The sequence below is a fragment of the Hypomesus transpacificus genome, unplaced genomic scaffold (genome assembly GCF_021917145.1).
Source record: "Hypomesus transpacificus isolate Combined female unplaced genomic scaffold, fHypTra1 scaffold_84, whole genome shotgun sequence".
Classification (NCBI taxonomy): Eukaryota; Metazoa; Chordata; class Actinopteri; order Osmeriformes; family Osmeridae; genus Hypomesus; species Hypomesus transpacificus.
In genome coordinates this window covers 801,208-818,304 of record NW_025814038.1, presented here as the reverse complement: position 1 = coordinate 818,304, position 17,097 = coordinate 801,208, and the positions used below count along the sequence as shown (strand labels likewise).

At 47.1% G+C, this 17,097-nt stretch overlaps 1 protein-coding gene across 1 annotated transcript; it reads left to right on the top strand.

The window, feature by feature from the left end:
• The first annotated feature begins 235 nt into the window (after positions 1 to 235).
• dmgdh (dimethylglycine dehydrogenase) lies at positions 236 to 17,097 on the top strand. The gene is made up of 16 exons (XM_047017865.1): positions 236 to 539; positions 996 to 1,164; positions 2,004 to 2,102; positions 2,685 to 2,849; positions 3,290 to 3,494; positions 9,120 to 9,368; positions 9,876 to 10,074; positions 10,436 to 10,605; positions 10,988 to 11,141; positions 12,775 to 12,940; positions 13,366 to 13,496; positions 14,686 to 14,903; positions 15,150 to 15,307; positions 15,528 to 15,587; positions 15,755 to 15,889; positions 16,152 to 17,097. The coding sequence occupies exons 1-16, from the start codon at positions 418 to 420 to the stop codon at positions 16,362 to 16,364; spliced, it is 2,613 nt and encodes an 870-aa protein (XP_046873821.1). The 5' UTR covers positions 236 to 417; the 3' UTR covers positions 16,365 to 17,097.

Here is a 17,097-nt window from a genome sequence, read left to right as displayed (position 1 = left end):
GCCCATGATGTTGACTTAACGGTGTTATGCAAGCGGTAGCCTAAATGTAACGAATTCAATAGTAAGTTCATTATCATCTTATAATCCAATTCAATGGGATCATAGGACTACATCTATTTGAGAATTTTCTTAAAAAATAGTATGCAGTTGTTTTCCCGAAAATGATTTATAGGTGACATTTGGAGAAGCAGGGTGTAAAGTAAATAACTTTCGTACGGGGAGGATCCAGCGAGAATCTGGGTACTGTTTCAGTGCGTTAAAATTGACTGGGTGCAGTGGGCGTTCTCTATAGGTGTGTTTATGCAAAATTGGGTATTTGAAAATAGACTAATCTGCACTATACGTTGACGTGGGCTTAAGCGAGAGGTTGTCTTGGAATGCGCTAAAGTGGAATGACTATGTTTGACTAGTTCGAAAATGTCGAGAATATTTTACGCTATTAAAACTCACTTGCGGAGAGATTTGACAGCCTGTCGGGGAAGAGCACGAGTTCATCTGAGGACCATATGCTGCTCTACACGGAGACGTGCAGAGGATGGGTAAACACAAACTTTTCTGTGCAAAAATGTTTTCCCGACATTACAAATAAGCCACTGTTTTGTCGTTGTATCAACACAAATACTGGAGTCCTCACCAAACAGGCCAAAACGATTATAACTACATTTATTCACTGTTCTCAATCTAGCAATTGATCAATTAAATTTGCATGTCAGAATGATTTAGCCGCAGATCACGTGGTCGCTGTACTGTACCATGTGCTTCTACTTCTGTGTTCATATTAAGTGGCAAATAAATGACAGAATGCTTGTACTTTATAAGCCTGTTGTTAGTTAATGTTCCATGGGGTATTATGAGGTCATAAATGTGTTCATAGTCTGATTAATGCAGTCAATGCTTCTTAATGTTAACTTCATCCACCCAAATCCCTAAACTTCATCTAAAACAACAAATCAATCTGTCGATCAATGAACCAACACTTCTCTCCTACTACCCAGAGAAGGGATCCCAGTGCTGGGGAAGCGATGGAAGGACACAGCCGACACAGTCATCATCGGCGGAGGCTGTGTGGGAGTTAGTGTGGCCTACCACCTGGCCAAAGGTGGCATGAAGGACGTGGTCCTTCTGGAGAAGTCTGACCTGACAGCAGGCTCCACCTGGCACGCCGTAGGTTACCAAGCAACCAAGCACTTGCTGGACAGTTTCTCTTGGGCATTACTTAAATTAAAAATAAAAAAAATCCTGACAAAATAATGTCTGGTCACATGATAATAGACACAGAACCAAACTGTGGGGTTGTCTCTCAGGGGATAGGACAAGGGAGATCTTCTCTTACGCTTAGACAGAGACACAGGGACTTAGTCTCTGTCTCTTAGTAGTAGACTGAGGCTGCCTGTCATGTAACAGTAGCCGCCCAGAGTCGTCAGAGACAGCTGTCAAAGAACTGACTTGGTATCAGTGTTGCAGCTGTGGACCTGACCTACTTGTTTTTCTGCTTCTGACCTCCTGTACCTCCCCTCCAGCCCACTCCTCAGAGCACCTTTTCCTGGTAGTAGTGCTAGCTGTATCTAGCACAGTCAACACATTCCTCCGATGCGCACCAAAAATGTCAGAGGTCAACAGGACTGAGTCGTATCCAACCGCCCTCATTGCAGTACTCTCTAGGTTTGAATCTAGGCACACTGACGCAGGTGTTAAACAGTTACCCCTCTGACCTGGTTTTAGAGTACCCTTGACAGGAAGTCAATAATGTTTGTGCGGACCATGTTACCCCTGAGATAATAGTCAATGACCAATACTGTTATGTTATTAGAATCTGTTATGAGAGATTGTTTTGTGTGAGACAGATGGTGATATCTAGATTACTGCAATTTTGTGATGCAGGGAAGATGTTAATCTTGATGTGTATTACGGCACTATCTGAAACTATGGGCTATTTTTTTTGCTAAACTCTACAATAACAACATAAAACGAAATCACCCATGGCAACACCGTCTGTTTTCCAGGCTGGCTTGACCACATACTACCATCCTGGGATCAATCTGAAGAAGGTTCATTACTACAGCATCAAACTCTATGAGAGCCTGGAGGCTGAGACTGGACAGGTACGAGAAACGTCCCCGGCAACGTCATAACACACATGTCATCATGTATTCTGATCTGAGCAGATGGGAGCATGTTAATGACCCTCATAGTTCTGCATGGTGTGTGTCTGTGCACGCGCGTGTGTGTGAACAGACATGTACAACACACGCACACTTGCCTTTGCCTGGCTTTAAGGATTTGACTTTGTGTGTAAACTCTGTAAAGCGTCTCTGAGTTCTTAGGAAAAGATGTCTCATCATCGTCATTACATTACATTTACATTTATTCATTTAGCAGACGCTTTTATCCAAAGCGACTTCCAAGAGAGAACTTTACAAAGTGCATAGGTCACTGATAATAACAACAAGATAGCCCCACAGCATTGCGGTTAGTCAAAAACAAGAAGTACATATTGTGAACAACCAAAAAATAGTGCTGAAGGGAAGAAACCATAAGAGCATGTAGTTAAACAAGTTAAAATTACACAACATTAATCTCTAAGTGCAGGTGTACCTGTAGGAAAGCAATAAAAATAGGATTAACTGTTAATTACGTCTGTCTCTGCACCATCATCGTTATTACGTCTGTCTCTGCACCTGTAGGCTGTGGGGTTCCACCAGCCAGGCAGCATTCGTATCGCCTCCACCCCAGTCAGGGTGGACGAGCTGAGGTACCAGATGAGCCGGGCACACTGGCACCCGACGCCTCAGTCCCTCATCGAGCCCGACAGGATCAAGGAGCTCTTCCCTCTGCTCAACATGGACAAGGTCTGGACATATATTCCCTTCAGCTGGGAACGACACTAATCTCTGTTCATGTCGTAAATGTTAAGGGTCCGAATTCGGTCCAGGAGTTCTTTGTTATTAGGGTGATGAAAAAGCGAGTGGCTTGTTTTTGTTATCGCACAGGGAAGATTGCTTGTGGGAACAAGCTTAAGTAATTGCTTAACGACTTGTCGGTTTTATCAACTGGGTAAACGGGGGTCAGATGGCTGAGCGGTTAGGGAATCGGGCTATTAATCAGAAGGTTGCTGGTTCTATTCCAGGCCGTGCAAAATTATGTTGTGTTCTTGAGCAAGGAATTACCCTTCTTGCCTCGGGGGGGAATGTCCCCATACTTACTGTAAGTCTCTCTGGATAAGAACGTCTGCTAAATGACTAAATGTCAATCTTCCTGAAATTTTTTTGACAGTTATTTTTCCTCCCAGGTGATAGCGGGTCTGTATAACCCGGGCGACGGCCACATCGACCCCTACTCCCTGACCATGGCGCTGGCAGCCGGGGCGCGAATGTACGGCGCCCAGATCTACAACCCAGCGCCGGTGTCCGGCCTCACGCCGACCTCCGACGGCAGGTGGGACGTGCAGACGCCTCACGGAACCATCCGGGCCAACCGCATCGTCAACGCCACAGGTCGGTGTTTTAGGAGCCTGGAGAAATTTCAGCACTCGCGCTTCGTAGACGCTTTGATCATGTGAGAGGGCCGTAGGGTTTCAGTACACATGGAAACACTGAAGACTTTCGAAATACTTTTGAACACTACTTAAACAATACAACTACTTTGGAATATTTCCAAACACTTTTTATTTACATAATTATATTTAACGGCTGCATCCAAGTTATTTAAACAATCTGTCATGGGTCTGACAAACCTGTGCCCTGGCATGTTTAATCATGTGTGCTCTCTTGCACAAGCAACACAATAAAGGGCGTGAGAGAGAAACACGAGGTGTCACATTTTAGCAGATGATCTTGGAGGATTATGCCCCTCTCGACAAATGTTGATATAATCACAGATTCTGGTGGAAATTGCACAGAAAGCACATTGAGAAACATTTTGTCTGCTGGCCCAATAAACAAAGCTCAATTACTGTTTTTTTTCCAAATGATTCTGGGAAGGTCCCAGTTTCAGTCCAAGTCAGATGGTCTACTGGCTTATCAAGAAGGCACCTCTACCCTATAATTCTTCCTCACTTTTTTGCAACATTTCCTGTCGCCCTACACGACACGACTCTTATTTGTTACCGAGGCTTCGTGCGTTCGAGGTCACTGCTGATGAAACTGTTTAAGAGGGTGTCTTGTGTCTGTCTCAGGCCTGTCTGAGTGGGCTTGTTGTGGGTATGTCATCTATTAGGGACCTTTGGCCGAACAGGACAGTGTTGGAGCGGCTTTTCGTATTCTGAACCGGGTCATACCAGTTCTGTGAGGATTTTGTTGGCAAACACTACTGCATTTTCACTTCTGTGCCTGTTGATCAAGCAAAGTTCAGGAATTCACCTATCCCCCCCCCCCTCTTTCTTAATGCCTTCAGAGTTTAATATGCGATTATATCTTCCTGTAGCAGTTGGTTTTAGTATAGATAAAACTTTCACTGTCCAGATCCCATTCTAGGATTGAAGTGATCGGTCCAAGAGGACCCCTGTCAAAGAAGGCTGAATGTAAAAATGTTTTAAGGAGTCATAACCAGATGGCCATCCTGCAATGTGAAGGTGATGAACAAACAATAATGCATCACAAGAATATTATTAGCCAACTTGGCGCGACGAAGTAGGGCTAAAAGTGATTTAGCACACCCATGAAAACTGTACTGTCCTATAATGCAATGTGTAGGGGACTGTCTCTACTATCATACTCACTTGCATAACTGACCCAATTTGCAGCTGGCTGCTCAGTCTCTCTCTCGCTCTCTCTCTCTCTCTCTCTCTCTCTCTCTCTCTCTCTCTCTCTCTCTCTCTCTCTCTCTCTCTCTCTCTCTCTCTCTCTCTCTCTCTCTCTCTCTCTGTGTTTTATGAGTTCCTGAGGGATTCCAAGCTGTACATTTGCTCTGGCCTTGCTAAAGTCATTAATATTGTGGCCCTGTTCTGGCCTCTTGCCCTCAGTTTACCCATCAGCCAATCCAAACAGGCCAACGGTTCAGATTTTATCCAATCACAAGTAGGCAGCTTGAGCACACCTCTTCAACAGACTTTTAAGTTTTTTTTTCTTTCTTTCTGGAGGAAATACTTTGAGGCAGGCTTATGGTTTCCACTGCTGTTCTCTGCAAACTGTGATGTGTACTCCAACTTCATGAATTTGCTGTTGAGGTGCTCTCTGTATTAAAACCACATTCACTCTCTATTCTTCCACACGGAGGGTGGTTAAAAAACTGTCCAGAACATTAGACAAAAAGATATTTAGCATCCATGCTAGCACAAGAAGAGATTGATTGTTAGCAGGTGTTGAATGCCTCGCATCTTATTGAGGATTTGTAAAACTTGGCCCTGCTTCTACAGTGGTATTTCCTTCAGATGAGACAGGATGCCACGGTGAAGTCATTGCTATGCTGGAGTCTCTAGAGTTTCAGGCAATGCATTGCATGAAGCACACAGCATGGGGGAGGAATACAGCTTTTGCTACGTAGTCTGTATGGTGTTGGGCAGAAAAGAGAAAGTTGCAGAGAAACATGGAGCCATGGCTAGATTCAGTTACTTTGTCAGGGTACATTGCGAGGACAGGTTAAGTTACACAACCGCACTGCCTCATTGCTGTGGATTGACAGTTTGACTTAATACAGGACAGTCCTGTGGTTTGTTTTGAACAGGGAAATGCTGTAGGCTGAATTCTGTATGCTTTGCCATTGGTTGTGCATCGAGGTATGAGTTTGTTTGCGTGCGTCTGTGTGTTTGACTTTGTGTGTAGACTGTGTGGTTGTGTGCAAGTGTGTGTTTTTGTTGGTTCTGTGCCTTACGAATTCACAGTTTTATGTAAGTTGATTTGGTGGTTAGATTAGACTGTTAATAGACAGACGTGTTTTATGAAAATGTAATACAGTATAACAGTATCTCCCCCTCACACAGACACATTGTCATGGTCACAGTGTCTGGGAATTCAATTGTTTTTTTGTTTTGTTTTTTGAGTGAAGTCTTGTGGTTCACACTCACAGTAGCTGTTGCCTCTTTTGCACCTCATGTTCTAAAACTGCTGTCTCTCTTTGTGGTTGGAATTCCGTTTTGAGAGCTTTGTTTGCATGTGTGGGATTGTTCTCAAATAGGATAACAATTATGAGGTTGAGAATGAAGATGTAACCGGGCAACCAAGTATGATAAGAGCATAAAAACAGGATCTGGAATCTCTTGAATGTTGAAATATGTCTGCTTGCCTCAGACCCACAGTTGACGATGCTTAATGTAATGAAACCACCCCCAGTTCCGGTTAGTATTAGTTATTTATGTCATGCTCCGTCCGGATAATACAAAATAATTACAGGCAATAACAAAAAGTGATGGTGCACATGCATGACGACCAGCTTCTTCTTCCTCCCCCTCTCAGGCCCCTCTAGTGCGGACAACCAAACCCTTGCTCGACTATTTTTTAATAAGTTGGTGGGTTACTGGGAATGTGTGTATGTGCATATGTGTGTGTGTGACTTACACAGCAGAAATAACTCCCATGTGAAAGCAGATCCTGAGGTTCTGGTGAAGCATTCCTGAGAGACACCAATCTCCCTCTCTGTCACTCCCTTCACTCCCACATTCAACCCAGTCCTGCTTTCCCTTCCTTCCCTCTTCCCCACCTCTCTCCTCCCCTCCTACTCATATGTCTCTTCTTTTCATATTTTTCTTGAAAGACTTTTCTGTCTTTTTCTCAAGTTTGGCGTCCCCTTCATGCTTGTCTACTTTCACCTCTCTTTATTGCTCCCACTTCCATATTTTCCTCCTTCAACTGTTCCTCTTTTCTTTCTCGGGTCATCTTGAGTTTCAAGTGTTCAAAACATGACAGCTACCCCTTGAACCCTGTTTTGGGCACCTCGACCAACCAGAGCCCAGGATGAGTTCTCAGAATTGGTGTCTGAGTAGTCATCATGTTTCAATCTGTTTCACCAGTATGACCTGTGAAGACCCAGAAGAGCATATCTCTTGAACCTTTGCAGGTCACAGAGGATCTCTTGAAACACAGGAGAAAGCAAGTCACGCTCTTTCATTTCTACGTGCTAATTTTCTACCTCGAGAGCTGCATTAGAAGGCCATCTCACGAAAAGTGACCAAATAAAAATATGACAAAATAGACAAAGCAGTGTTTCACACGGAGAGCAAAAAACACGTTGGCCTTCAGAGAGTACCTACCTCATCGTGTTATCTCTGAACGCATGCGAGCGGGAGAGAGGGAGGGAGGAGGGGGTTTGTAAAGACCTGGAGAGGGCATGGTCCGCTTCAAATGGAGCTCCATTTGAGCTGGATGACAGAACCCATTCATGGGTGCTATTCCTGACCGAGCCCGTGAATCAACCCTGTGTGTCTTTGGGCTCTGGTAAACATGTGCTGCTAAACCGCCTGCTTCGGCCTAGACTGTGCCCTCGAGGTCAGGGCCACCTCTTTACCCAGAAGCCTCAGGGGACTGCACAGAGAACATGGAACATGGAACGCGAACACAACGTGTAAGAAACCATGTTTGTCAACCAGAATATAACCTTCTCTCCTGCGTAACGTGTAGCGTTGCCGCGGGTATGAATCCTAAGCACACCGCTGGAGAAGGTTTCAGAGCTGAAGTACACAATGTCACATGTTCTCCATAATGTTTTTTTTTTAAAGGTTTGTACCTTTCAGTAATAGCCTTGCTTGGGTACTTTAGAGGGGTGTAACCTACAGAATGCAAACAAGTCTTGAAACCAATCCAATGCTGTGTACAGTTGTCGAGGGTCAACTGTCAAAAGACCCGTTTGGAACTTTGACAGTAAGTAGTTGTCAATAGAAGTCAACAACTGGGTCTGCATGTGGCATTTTCCTAACTGGTTGTGACAGGCTGTGACCAGTAGTCACTGTGTGGACAGAAAACTTTTGGTGATTTGGCTCTTTTCCAGAGAGGGACATGTGTGTTTCAGATCACACACGTCCCTCTCTGACATCCACAAATCATAGTGTCTGCTATCTGGGTCCGTACCAGCACTGCAGCACACCTCTGTCTGTTCAGTCAGCGAAAAATAAATAGCGTCTTATTTTTCACCCCAAAGATATTTGACGTTCTTTTAGAGGATATTTGGCTTCACGGTGAGCGGTTAAAGAATACAAAATCTTGCTAGTGAGTGTTTATGTTTGCGGTGGTTCGTGTTCTAAACTCTGCCCAGACCGGCCTGGGCTGCTAGATAATAAGATGTTCAAAAGGACATGAGGCTGGGCCAGGTTCTGTGTGTGAGTTACCCAACTCCCATCACCCTTAGCTGGAGTAAACCTAAGTCAATCAGATCATCTGGCGAGTGGGTTCCATATGTGGAGCTCATCCGCTGACTGGATGGTTCTGTCAAGATGCTCCTAGAGAGCCAAACACGGATGACAGAATGAGTGTGACTTCACATTCTTCGGGGAAATTGAATCAGAGGTGAAATACAGAGACTGTGCTATAGAATCGTGGGTCCAAAGTGAATCGACTCTTTACCCTGTTAGTTTTAATCTGAATGCTATTGCTGGGCCACACAGATGTACTGTACTCTGTACATAGTGTTCTCTAAAGGAGGGAGACTCTCACCATGCCCAGCTTCTACCAGCTTGTAGCAGATGGCCATTTTCCTGCATTGGCAACTGAATGAATACAGTCAAACATCTGCTTGGTACATTCTGAGCATAGACACAACCTCTCAGAAATCTTTTCTTAATCTTATAGATCCTGATTTTGCACGTGCTAAGAGGAGTGAATTAGTAGAGTGTGCGTGTTTGTGTTTTTTAACATTGTGAAAGACTCGTTCTTGTCTGTGCTATCCTGTCCTTGTGGTAGAGACTGAAATAGTGCACCAATTGCTGTGCACTGCATATATACCTAGCATCTTACCACAATGCTGTCTCTATATATCACTCTTTCTCTCTTTTTTATTTTCTTCCTTTCTATCTATCTATCTATCTATCTCTCTCTCTCAATCTCTCTCTCTTTCTCTCTCTCTCTCTCTCTCTCTCTCTCTCTCTCTCTCTCTCTCTCTCTCTCTCTCTCTCTCTCTCTCTCTCTCTCTCTTTCTCAGTATAATGCGCTAAAACCTTGCATATAATTAATCAGTGTTATCTTATTGGCCGACAGGTTTCTGGGCCCGGGAGGTTGGCCAGCTGATTGGCTTTGACCACCCCACCATCCCCGTCCATCACCAGTACGTGGTGACGGCGACAGTGCCCGAGGTGAAGGCCCTGAAGACAGAGCTTCCGGTGATCAGGGACCTGGAGGGCTCGTACTACCTGCGTCAGGAGAGGGACGGCCTGCTGTTTGGGCCCTACGAGAGGGAGGAGAAGATGGTGCTGCAGGACTCCTGGGTCACGGACGGAGTCCCTCCAGGTCTGGATCTCTCGGTCGACCTGGCGATCGCTTTGTTTACGCGGCGGAAAAAGGCCCCTATCGGATTTAAACTGCCAAAATATTAGTTATGAACTTGGTTATGCTTAAAAGATTGTATATCGGTTTGTTAGTGCAGTAAGACAGTTTCACACAATGAGATATTTTTTAATAATGTGTTGTACATATCACATTATTTAAATTTAAAATCTAAAATAAAATTATAACATTAGAACACATGGGAGTCAGGTGGCTGAGCTGTTAGGGAATCGGGTTAGTAATCAGAAGGTTGCGGGTTCGATTCCTGGCGGCGCTAGACTAAGTAAGTCGCTCTGGAGAGGAGTGACTGCTAAATGACTCAAATGTAACACTATGTGACACTATTAATCATTCCACTCTCTTTTTTAAATGTGTTCATGTCTGTCTCTCTGTCTTACTCATCGCTGCATGTATCTGCCACTATGTGTGTGTTTGTGTGGTGTGTGTGTGTGTGTGTGGTGTGTGTTCCAGGTTTCGGTAAGGAGCTGTTTGAGTCGGATCTGGACAGGATCATGGATCACGTGGAAATGGCCATGGAGATGGTTCCTGTGCTGAAGGACGCTGACATCATCAACATCGTGTCTGGGCCAATCACTTACACCCCTGATCTGCTGCCCATGGTGGGGCCACACCAGGGAGCACGCAACTACTGGACCGCCATCGGCTTCGGGTGCGTAGCAGAAAGCGTTTCATTGTGCGAGCATGGAAGCGTGTGTGAAGGCCAGTCCACTGCCCAACAAACAGCAACAGCCAACACTCGTTGGGGTGTGTTGGTTTGGTGCGATGTGGCATTTGTTGGGGCAGTGTGAAAATGACAGTTATCTTTCCGAACATTCTAAACCCAACAACCAACAGTAGGAATGTCTGGTGTTCGTTGGTGTTTGTTGGACATTATCGGGGCAGAGTGAACTGGCCTTACGTGTGGGTGTCTTCACATTGCTCTCCTTCTGGATGATGACGACTTCGGACTTCGAGGGTTGCTTCACTTTGTCTTTCGTTTTTTTTTTTCTTTCTTGTCCCTGATTTTCCAGGTATGGAGTCATCCATGCTGGAGGCATTGGCAAATTCCTGAGTGACTGGATCCGTACTGGAGAGCCGCCCTACGACCTCATCGAATGCGACCCCAACCGCTACGGGAAGTGGACCACCGTACCGTACATGTGTACCAAGGCCAGGGAATCCTATGGCTTCAACAACGTAGGTGAGTGGATGAGGGAGGCCGCTACAGCCGCTACAGCCACGTACCGTACAGCCACATGTAGGAACAGCCACGGTCTGATCGCTTCCGTATCGTCAAAATTCCCTTACGTTGTTTTCTCTCACTCCCTTCCCTCTTATCTCTCTCGTCCCACGATCCCTCTCTCTCTCTCTCTCTCTCTCTCTCTCTCTGCTACTTTTTCTCTACCTCGCTCTCTGTCTCTTGCCCCCCTCTCTCCCCGACCCATCCTCTCACTCTCTCTCGATCTCTCTTTCCCCCCCCCCCCTCCGACCCCTCTCTCTCTCTCCAACCCTTCCCCTCCCGCTCTCACTCTTCGCCCCCTCTTTCTCTCCAACCCTTCCTCCCCTCCCCCTTCCTCCACCAGTCGGCTACCCTAAGGAGGAGAGGTTTGCTGGGCGGCCCACCAGCAGGACCAGTGGGGTGTACGAGCTGATGAAGGGGAAGGCTTCCATGGGCTTCCACGCTGGCTGGGAGCAACCTCACTGGTTTTACAAACCAGGAGACGACACCGGATACAAGTAAAGCTCCCGCGGCTAGCCTTCTAGCATGTAGCATCTCCTAGGTCATACGGTCTCTTAAGCATGTAGCATCTCCCTAGCTCATAGCATATTTTAGCATGCAGCATCTCCTAGCTCATAGCATATCTTAGCATGTAGCATCTTCTAGCTAATAGCATCACCTAGCATGTAGCACTTCCTTCCACGTAGCATCTCCTGGCATTTACACTGCAATACTCTCCAGCACACTCAATCGAGGAAGACTTTTTGTATGGTTTTGTATGACAGCCAAATACCATGAACAATCCCTTCTGGGAAGAACATGCAGTAGCAATGATCTTCTGTCTGCCGTGCCAGCTAGCATTAGGAGTGGAGAGAGTAGCCATTGAGACGCGTTTGGATTATCCCAGGCTGGTGGTTGTTAGAGACGGTAGGGAAAGTGTGAAAAGTGTGCGTAAGCAAGCCTACTGGTGTGTAAAATGTACCTCAATACGTGAGGCTCTGCATCCACATCGCACCCCCCTGACCAGGGTGCCAGGCAAGGGGGGTTCCTGGCTGGCAGGGTGGTATACTAGAGTTCAGCTAGAGTTCAGCGAGACAGAATAGCGTGACTTCAGAACATAAAACATACAACATTCAGAGCTGCAGCTGGCCAATCACTGTCTCCTTTGTGTGTGGGTCCTGTGTCCATTTCCAATGTCCATATCCTGTTTTTACATGTGAAGACACCAGAGAATTATCACACGTCTGGCACATACACGCAGATGCAACCCCCTTCACACACACACACACACACACACACACACACACACACACACACACACACACACACACACACACACAGACTGTGGATAAAACGTCCTGCAGATAGTGGCAGTGTGGTCACGTGGTTTCATCCTGCACTTCTGTATGTTCCTGCATGTGTTCTAACATTCTAGAACTCTGTGTTCTTTCTCTTTTGGATAGAGGGAAAGCCAAATTTCCCCTTGCTCAGGCGCATGCGCACACACACACTCACTCCGTCCCAGTAAATACCTCGGCCCAGGCACAAGACGATGAGCTCACAGCTGGTTATTTACGTTTTCCTTTGAGCAGACACAAAAGAACCATTTAGAGAAAATGATTCGTTCCCCAAAGCAGGCAGCCAGGGAGCATGACTGTACCATACTGTCCTCGTCACGACGGACTGATGGCAGTCCTCAATAAACTGGACAATAAACTCGGGGTTAAGGGTTAAGATGCAGTTGGCCGATCACCAAATAATGACTTGACTTTAGGCTGTGGGATTCAAGTACTTTGGTTTCAACGGTTTCATTAATTGGTGTGTGGAAATGCAATTTTCCGAATGTAAAGCTGTTAACGGGTCTGTACAGAGGCATTATGAGGCTCTGGTTATGTAACTGTTCCATCCATTTTGTTCCCAGTCATGTGTCATGGGACGTTTAATATATCATGTAGTTACAAGCCTGGCTAAAAAGATTCAAAGACAGAATCCTTAACTTGATTCCTTCATGTTTTTTCTCACTCTTTTGATTGTTTTTGCATTAATATAACAGTAAAATTGAGTGAGATCATTATCATCATTTCTCTTTTACATGATATTCAACTGAGGAACAGACCGTGAATAACCACCTCATCTTCTGCTTGGCCCTAGGCCCAGTTTTAGACGCACCAACTGGTTTGGCCCTGTGGGAAGGGAGTGTAAGCTGGTGATGGAGAAGGTGGGAGTCATCGACTTGACGCCGTTCGGCAAGTTCATCGTGAAGGGCAAGGACTCACACAAGCTCCTAGACCGCCTCTTTGCCAACACCATGCCCAAGGTACTGCCGACCACTCACTGCAGACCCCTCACTGCAGACCACTCCCTGCAGACCCCTCACTGCAGACCCCTCACTGCAGACCCCTCACTGCAGACCACTCCCTGCAGACCCCTCACTGCAGACCACTCCCTGCAGACCCCTCACTGCAGACCCCTCACTGCAGACCACTCACTGCAGACCCCTCCCTGCAGACCCCTCACTGCAGACCCCTCACTGCAGACTACTCACTGCAGACCCCTTCCTGCAGACCCCTCACTGCAGACCACTCACTGCAGACCCCTCACTTAGACCCTTCACTAACACCAACTGTTGCTTCGGAGTACTCATGTACCTATGCACTGTTAGACCAACATTTCACTTCCTTCCTCTCATCCCCCCCCCCCCCCACACTCTCCTTTGTCCCCTGTGCGGTGGTGTGTGGTCAGGTGGGCCTGACTAACATCAGTCACATGCTGACCCCCACTGGGAGTGTCTACGCTGAGGTCACCATCACCCAGCTGGCACCTGGGGAATACTTCCTCATCACGGGGTCAGGCTCGGAGCTGCACGACCTCAGGTAAAGACACACACACACATGCGTGCACACACACATACATACGCACACAAATACACACACACACAAATAAACACACACTCACATACATACATACACACACACACACATGCAAATACACACATACACACTCACTCACACACGAGGGAAACACCCTTGTAAAGGCATGGAAAAGCAGTTAATACATACATTCAAATGATTTACTGATAAACCCAAACACCAATGGGTTACATGACCCCACCCAGACCCCCACACCCAGACCCCCACACCCAGACCCCCACACCCAAACCCCCACACCCAGACCCCCACACCCAGACCCCCACACCCAGACCCTCACACCCGACCCCCACACCCAGACCCCCACACCCAGACCCCCACACCCAGACCCCCAAACCCAGACCCCCACACCCAGACCCCCACACCCAGACCCCCAAACCCCCACACCCAGACCCCCACACCCAGACCCCCAAACCCCCACACCCAGACCCCCACACCCGACCCCCAAACCCAGACCCCCACACCCAGACCCCCACACCCAGACCCCCACACCCAGACCCCCAAACCCAGACCCCCACACCCAGACCCCCACACCCAGACCCCCAAACCCAGACCCCCACACCCAGACCCCCAAACCCCCACACCCAGACCCCCCAGGTGTACAGTAGACCCATGCTGTCCCATATACTGTAATACAATTCTGACAGTCAGCCAACACTGACACAATAGAGGTTTATATTCCAGAAAACGTCTAATTCCTCCTCTGCACCCAACTCTTTTTCAGACCGTCTGAGACACTGCTTTCCAATGTCATGTATCGCCCCCTAGTGGTAGCAAAAAAACAGCTGCAAGGTGGAGAGTTGCAGTATGTGAAGCCCACTCTCGCCTGGTCACCCGCCAAATCCCATCATGCCTAAAATGAGAGAGGAGAACCGTGTAGAGAGAGAAAGAGAAAGAGGGAGAGAGAGAGAGAGAGAGAGAGAGAGAGAGAGAGAGAGAGAGAGAGAGAGAGAGGATGAAAGAGAGAGGACGAGGGAGAGAGAGAGAAGTTCAGGGAGAGAGGACATAGAGAAGAGACAGGATGTAGGAGAGAGGATGAGGGACGAGGGAGAGCAGTGCATTGGGGAAGGGGACAAGTAGAGAAGCTTTTGTTCCAGTCTTGTCCGTGGCGTTCACACCTGATCCGTCTGTGCAGGTGGATAGAGCGAGAGGCAGCAGATGGCGCCTATGACGTGGACATCATTAACGTGACCGAGGACATGGGAGTGCTGGGTGTCGCTGGGCCAAACTCCCGGAAGGTTCTACAGAAGCTCACGGAGGAAGACCTTAGTGACGCAGGCTTCAAGTTCCTCCACTGCAAACCCATCCAGCTGGCTGGTGTTCCTCTTCGAGCCATTAGGATCTCCTACACAGGTACTGGTAAACCAGACATACACATACTGTTAACAGAGACGCACACAGGTACTGTTAAACCAGACACAGACACTCACCAAGACAGGTACTGTTAACACACACACACACAGGCACTGTTAACACAGACACACACAGAATTTGTTTTAATGCGTGTTAGTTACTCTACACACCCAAATAACACACATTCACTGAGACACAAATCCACAAAACCTGCTGACGTGTGTGTGTGTGTGTGTGTGTGTGTAGGGGAGCTGGGCTGGGAGCTGTACATCGACCAGAAGAACATGGCAGCTGTGTACGAGGCCATCATGGCTGCAGGACAGGAGGAGGGCATCGATCACTTTGGCACCTACGCCATGTCCTCTCTCAGGCTGGAGAAGGGCTTCAGAGGCTGGGGGGCCGAGGTACACACACACACACACACACAGACACACACACACACACTGAAACACACACACACACACAGACACACACACAGAAATACACACACACACACTGAAACCCACACACCCTCACATCCAGACACACAAGCACAGAGACAGACAGACACACAAGCACACAGACTCTCTATCTCACACACACACACACACAGGACCTTAAACTGACGTGTTTATCTAATCTTAGATGAACTGCGATACCAATCCTCTGGAGGCTGGCTTGGACTATTTCATCAAGTTGAACAAGGTACCCACTGATCTGTGTCACTGCCCAACTTCCTAAGGGATGAATAAACTGAACTGATACTAGCGTGTTGAGACAAAGGTATGGGTCATCCTCTCTGTCTCTGTCGCCAAAATTACATGTTGTGGTCACGCCCCCCCCCCCCCCCCCCCCCCCCCCCCCCCCCCCAGCCTGCAGACTTCATAGGCAAGGCAGCCCTGCAGGAGGTCAAGGCCAAGGGCCTGAGGAGGAAGCTGTCATACATCTCCATGGATACGGATGATGTCGACCCCGAGGGCAACGAGACCATATGGCTCAATGGCAAGGTGAGAACTGAGACTTCCAGGTGGTGTAAAAGTTGTTTATCTCAGGTGAAAGTGTTGTGGGAGAGGGTTGGTGATTTAGATGTCTCTCTACATATCTGATGTACGCATAACCATCATGTCGGATTGCTTTTTCGTGTGTGTGTGTGTGTCTGTGTGTGTGTGTGTGTGTGTGTCTGTGTGCGCACCTGTGTGTGTGTTTGTGTGTGTGTGCATCTGTGTGTGTGTGTGTGTGTGCATCTGTGTGTTTGTGTGTTGGTGCCAGGTGGTGGGCAACACCACGTCCGGGGCCTACAGCTACACCTCCCAGCAAAGCCTGGCCTTCGCCTACCTGCCTGTGGAGCTCTGCTCCGTGGGTCAGAAGGTGGAGGTGGAGCTGGTGGGGAGGAGGTACCCAGCCATGGTCATCCAGGAGCCCCTGGTCCTCACAGAACCCACCAGGACTCGTCTGCAGAAGAAGGTCAAGGGCAGGGCGTGAGTCTGGGCACAGCCATCCAGAAGCAGCCTGCCCACTGATGGGTCTGCTCGACCGACTTCCAGAAGAACCAGGCATCACCTCCTCACTGCGGACTGGAAACCTTGTGAATGATTCTTGAAAACGAACACAAAAAGGAAATTTGATTTGACGTCCAACTGTACAACTATGGTGCACTAACGCTGTCTGCTCTGAGTGTGAGGGGTGGATTGGATTGTTGAAATAGGGTGTCATTTTTATGCCAGTGACTGTGAAACATACTTTTTCCCGTCCCCAGGTTTAGAGGAAGTTGCTTTAGCAAGCATAAGTTTGTGTAAGGTAGCTTTTTTTAATTCATGCTGTAATGAGCTGTGTGTAGACTGTAATCCAACCAACCCTCAATATGTCCCTAAGAAAACTTTAAAGTCTTAAATCTTATCTTCTGTGAAAGTTTTTAAAGAAATGTTCAATTCAGTTCAGATTGTTACAAAAGAAAAACGCGATAAATGCTTTTAAAATCGCTACATATAGAGAAATTATCAGCAATAATGATTTGCATTATTTCTTAGATAAATGTGCTGTTTCATGCATTGGTATTGCAATTGTGTCTAAGAAATAAACAATGAAAATAGTGACTACACGGTATTCCGAGAACAATAAGATCAATATATTTGTGTAAATATTTAAATATTTTACACTAATTTTTGTAAATGTATGTACATTTGAAACTTTGTTTAATTAAAGGCAATGCTATTTG